Genomic DNA, 5,590 nt, shown 5'->3' on the forward strand with positions numbered 1-5,590 from the left:
AAACAGATCCTATACAGACAACCAGCAGATCTAATCCTTTGTTCATTAGAAAGGATATGTCCAACTTTGAAAGAAAAATAACCCCTTGAGTATTAAAACAAGGTGAGCAAGGATTGCGTAGTGTTGAGAGCACTCACCTCCCATTATTGAGGCCCAGGTTTGAATCCCAGACTTGGCATCATGTGTGGGTTGAGTTTGTTGGTTCTCTTCTCTGCTTCAAGAGATTTTTATCCGGCAACTCCAATTTTCCCCTTTCCTCAAAAGCCAATACTTGATTTGACTTCAGTTAATTTCGTTAGTGTCTCCAATTAGTGCTCTAGTGCTAAATCCATTCACACTTAAAGTGCTACTATGACCAAAAAAACAATATTCTTTTTTTTTCTTCAGATTTCAAAACTATGTTAACTGAATTCTGATTTTAGAAAGACACCTGTTTATTTTAACTGGAATTTTCTTATTTATTGGTCCGTCATAACTAACTTTAAGAATGCAATGCATGTGTACGCAGCTGAATTAATATGCAGCACGGGAGTTTCCGGCTTTCAGACTTTTAAACCTGTCTTTCGCATACATAATAAATTGTGTTTACACGCTGAAATTTTAAGCTAGTGAGTAAATGACATCATTTTCCCTAGATCCAACCCTCTGAGGTCCAATCGGTCAGTTTTGAATGTGAGCAATGGTGGACCGTGAAATCCAAAACTTACACTCAAAATAAACATTAGGTGTTAAGCGAACACGCTTTCAAAATCTTGAACTTTATTTTTATTTTTATTTAAACAAGGTAAATCTATCAGATAAAATAATAATAATAAAAATTACAATCTACTTTTATCTATATAAACATGATCAAAAATTAAAAGAGAAAATAGAGAAAATAAAGAAATTCTGCTTTACATAGATGCCGTGTGCGTTTAGTCGTTTCAGATGAAGAAATCACGACAACCATTTGGAAAAAATTGAAGTGATTTTGCTTGCCACAATTCAGGGGGCAAGCTGTTCCAGATAACCGCACCATTATAGCTAAAGCTATTTTTCAGGAAATTGGTGCGGGGCAATGGAACAGCTAGTTTGTTTTCAGAGTTCCTTAAATTATAAGGTGGATCATATTTAGTGAAAAGAGAACCAAGATAGTCGGGCGCAAGACTATGTATAGATTTATAAACCATGGTGGCCACTTGTATTTGTCGTTGAGTATCCAACCATTTCCAGTTGAGTTGCTCAAAAAGAGGATCAATGCTTGTGTCATAACTGGAGAAGGTTAGAATACAGGCAGCCCGGTTTTGCAACTTTTGGAGCTTATTCGAAAGACTTTTGTTACAATGCCCCCAGACCTCGCTGCAGTAATTAAAGTACGGTTGAATTAAGGCATTGAAAAACGGACTGCAGCGTGGTTTGGTTAACAAAAGGCCGGATGCGATTTTCTTGGCTATTTTTTCAAAATGTATATTCCATGAAAGGTTTTCGTCTATATGCACACCCAGAGATTTAACCAAGCTAACTTGTTTGATTATGTCACAACCTTTTTTCTGTAAGTTGTTACTGTTATTATAATACCGGTAATATTTTTCCTAACAAGTTTACGGTAACCCCACCTCTGATGAAACACACGTTCACAGATTTCGAATATTCAGTGCGATCTGATTGGTTGAATGTTTCAGTGTTAAGTACCATATTTGGAAACCCCTCGCTCTTGTTGTTCCAAATATGGTACTTAGCAAATTGAATATTCAGAAGCTTGTTTCCCAGCACACAAGGGGCCGTTACACGTTTCAACCCTTATGGGTTTCTGGTGCAAGTGAAATTCCTCTTTCTACACAAGAGCTTCTATACAGTCCCTAAATACCTTGGTACTGGTAGTGTTGAGCTGATGCGATCAATTAATAGCACCAAAAAATAGTTAAAAAGAGTACACTGTTTTAATATGTTATAAGCAACAAATTATGCTGTATTTTTGAACAACAAATAATGCATGTCTTGTCATCACTATTGATATATATAATTATGTTTCTCATGTTTGTTTATCCTTAAGATGTTGACAAGACTGTCAGCTCAGTGATTCTTGTGGAAATGGAGAAATGCAAAACCTTAACCTACAAACAAACTTGCAAACTGTCCTAAGATGCATGTAGGACAATGTGCTTAGCCTAGCTATCAGGGCTGATTTAGCATTTCGTTGTTGGCCTTCAAAAACCTGCTCTCTACCTCTACCCTATCCCAAACCCCTTTCACTGGTCATTCCTCAACTCCCCAACAAGTTACTTTAAGCAAAGTGAAAACATAAACAAGAGTAGCAACTAGGCATCTAGTGACAGAGAGTCTAAAAACCCTATCCATAAACAGTGCTAAACATTCCTTCAAGAGTTAATGAACTTCAGATACAATAAAATATGAAAACAAGCATGGGAACCCCTCTTTTTATCACATTTCATTAACATGTACTTGTTGATGTTAACAACCAATTTGTTGAGTTCAAATCTAGTATGTTAATTTTCTCTTTCTGTGGATTGATCATAACACAGGATAAAAGAAAACCCTGCTTCATCATCATAACTCAGTCCTTTCATCTGCCAGAGAACACAGGCAGCCTGGGCTCAGAGGGTAAAAATTATAAGGATTTGTATGGGAATCCTGATAACAAACTCAAAAATATATTTACATGAAAAAGTTCTCAATAACAAAGCCTTACTTTATTGTCCTTGTGACTTGCTCACTTTCTGTGCAGTTAATTGCATGATTTAACTTGATTTAAGCAACTTCTCAGCTTCGTGTGTATCACTCATACCTAAATGAAGGTAATCAGGCTGGATTCTACTAGCTTACCTCACATCTCTCGCTGATAAAACCACACTTCTCCAACATCAGTCATGCTCAAACTTTGGCGATGACCACACAGATAAATTTACTTCTCCTTGACCAAGTTTCAAGGTCCAACGAGTAACAATTGTTGAGAAACAGAGATGAATATCCAAAAATTCAATATTCATTGCTGTTTCTCAACAATGGATACTTGCTGGACCTTGAAAATATCCAGCAATAGCGAAACCAATTGCGCTATCCAATGGATAGCGATTGATTTATCTGGCTGATAGTGCTTTTCATCATTGAACAACTGGGACCAGGACAATAAAGTATGGCTTTTTTTTTATTGCGAACTCTTTGTGTAAATAGGGAGCTCAACCTAGTCACACATCAAACGCCCTAGGACGCCCCCGATTGACAAGTAATTTTTAATCATCTGGCGTTAGACAAAGTAAAATCTATTAAGTCTCACTCTCAGAGGTCAATGGGTTAAGCATACAACATTTTTGAGGTGCGTATGGCAACTGGAAGTGAGCTGTTTTCCCTTTCAACTTGTCTTCCCACAATCAAATTTATATTTCTAAGTATATTCTCTCCAGTAGTTTAAAAGTCTGGGAGACACGACTGTCCTGGCTTGCAAAATGTTCACTTCCGGTTGCTGTCTGTGCCTCAAACATGCGCAACCATGCCTAAGCTCTCTAATATCTATTTGAGTCTCAGTTATCAGGATTCTCATATCTTATCATTGATTCAAGAACAGTTCAGTTATTTGGAGAGTAGTCTAATAAGGATAACCCGGTCGAGGAAAACCCCCTTGGGGCGGAAACTGAGGACCACCAGGGGGTGGGACATTACCAGTAGGATACTGTGCTCCCCCTTGTCCTGGATAAGGATACATTCCTGGAGGGGCTCCGTACGATCCTGGCATTTGATAGGGATTTTGTCCTGGATAAGTTGGTGCCCCTGGATATGGCACAGGCACAGGATATTGTCCTGTTTGTGGTGGCATTCCTGGAAAACTCCCCGGTACTGGTCCGGTGGGGTAGGGTCCGGTGGGGTAGACTCCGGGTTGTGGTGGACATCCAGGTTGCGTTGGAGGCCCAGGTGCTGGAGAACCAAACGGTGCGCGATTCATAAGAATTTCCCGGGCTCGCTGCTTGTCACTTGGAAAGTTAAAAGCGCCCTCCAATGCAACTAAGTTGTTGTCAGTAATGCGACTTGCAATGAATTCCAAAGCTTGCGTTTTCGATTTATCGAAAGAGAAAATACGCAAAATAGTTGCTGCCTGATCGCAAGTGGTGCCATACAGCCTTGGCGCACAAATCTCCACACATTTCAGCCTCTCATCGTCAAAAGGAAACTCCTTTACAAGCTCGGCAACTTGATCGGCTGAAAAATAACCGTATGAACAGCCGAGGGAGGTTCGAAGCGCCTCCAATTTCTGGTCTTTAAAGTGCTGTGCTTTCACGGCTCGCGTGATGTTATCAAAGTTGCTTGCATCCATCGATCGTGTTGTAACTTACAATGGATTCCAATCGACTCACAAAATGGAATATGAATGAAATAAAGTTCGCTTTCAAGTGAATACCAAGCGAATCTTAAAGGAGGCGCGGCCAAACGTTTAACCAAGGGGCAAAAAGGTCACGTGGGCCACTGTAAAAAGAACACGTTTAGCCTCGACATCATAATCACTGTCATTGTGGTCATGCCACAGGTCACTCAAGGACATAGAGAGCCTGTATGGAGAGTTTTAGGCGGCTTACTACAATAAATAAGCCCTAATGTTGCACTTACTTGTCTGTTGTCTCTGTGATCTTTCTTTGGTAATCTGGTGCCAGTCTGTCTACTATTTCACGAGATACCCTCAACCGAAGGAAACGTTCACCAGTCGATCGGTCAAGCGAACCAAGAAATTGAGCCAAAATCCTTCAATCCTACTCCAGTGACATGTTCGAAGATTCCATCAAACATCTATTCAAGGAACTAGTCTCGCTATCCACTCTGCGAGGGAAATTTTGTCACAAGATTTCGATTTCGTCTTCTGTCGGAAACATGCTTGAAACGATCAGCCGTGCACCCAAACGGTCAATTGGTGACAAGTAGCCGTTCCCTTAGTTTAAATCTATCCTTCTACCTCTCCCCGGACTTGAGGAATGTGAGGTTTCATCCCAGAAATTTTGTCTAGTTCTAGGAGGGGTAGAGGGAAAGATTTGTACCAAGGGAGCGGTAATTTGTCACCATTTGACCGTTTGGGTGCACGGCTGATCGTCGCTAGTCTCCTTCGCAGCCGCTCTCTCAACTACCGCTGGGGTTTGGCAAACGGTTTCAACACATCAACCGTATTCATAAATGGCGGCTAAGTAATTATTCTTTTGTCTTTATGCTAATCATCCTCACTAGCCTCGTTAGCACAGACAAAATTCAAAAGAACTATTGCGCCAAAGTGAGGCTAGTGCGGATGATCATCACAAAGACAAAAGAAAAATTTCTTGGCCGCCATTTATGGATAACAAATCTTCACCTGAGGCCGGATATTCAGCCCCCGGTTGTTACTATGGATACGGATATGGGATGCAGCATCAAGAGACCGATTACTGCGCACTCGCACTCCAAGCAATAGGCTTATTTAGCAACAGAACGGGAACGTCAGTGGCTACGTCGCGCGCAGAAAAAATACCAATGAGAATTCAGAATAGAGAAGAAAAGAGTGAATTCTACTCTATTCTGAATTGTCATTGGTATTTTTTTCTGCGCGCGCCGTCGTCACATGACGTTCCCGTTCTGTTGC

The 5,590-nt window shown here is 40.5% G+C and overlaps 2 protein-coding genes across 2 annotated transcripts; both read right to left on the minus strand.

Moving 5' to 3' along the window:
- Nucleotides 1–742: 742 nt before the first annotated feature.
- Nucleotides 743–2,862, minus strand: LOC138001096 (uncharacterized). The gene is made up of 2 exons (XM_068847760.1): nucleotides 2,824–2,862; nucleotides 743–1,571 (listed from the first exon to the last, which is right to left on the minus strand). Exons 1-2 carry the CDS (start codon nucleotides 2,860–2,862, stop codon nucleotides 924–926), a joined length of 687 nt encoding a protein of 228 aa, XP_068703861.1. The 3' UTR covers nucleotides 743–923.
- LOC138000196 (proline and serine-rich protein 1-like) lies at nucleotides 743–4,439 on the minus strand. The gene has a single exon (XM_068846434.1). The coding sequence runs from the start codon at nucleotides 4,304–4,306 to the stop codon at nucleotides 3,584–3,586; it is 723 nt and encodes a 240-aa protein (XP_068702535.1). The 5' UTR covers nucleotides 4,307–4,439; the 3' UTR covers nucleotides 743–3,583.
- Nucleotides 4,440–5,590: the final 1,151 nt, after the last annotated feature.

The sequence above is a fragment of the Montipora foliosa genome, chromosome 4, assembly GCF_036669935.1.
Source record: "Montipora foliosa isolate CH-2021 chromosome 4, ASM3666993v2, whole genome shotgun sequence".
NCBI classification, from domain to species: Eukaryota; Metazoa; Cnidaria; class Anthozoa; order Scleractinia; family Acroporidae; genus Montipora; species Montipora foliosa.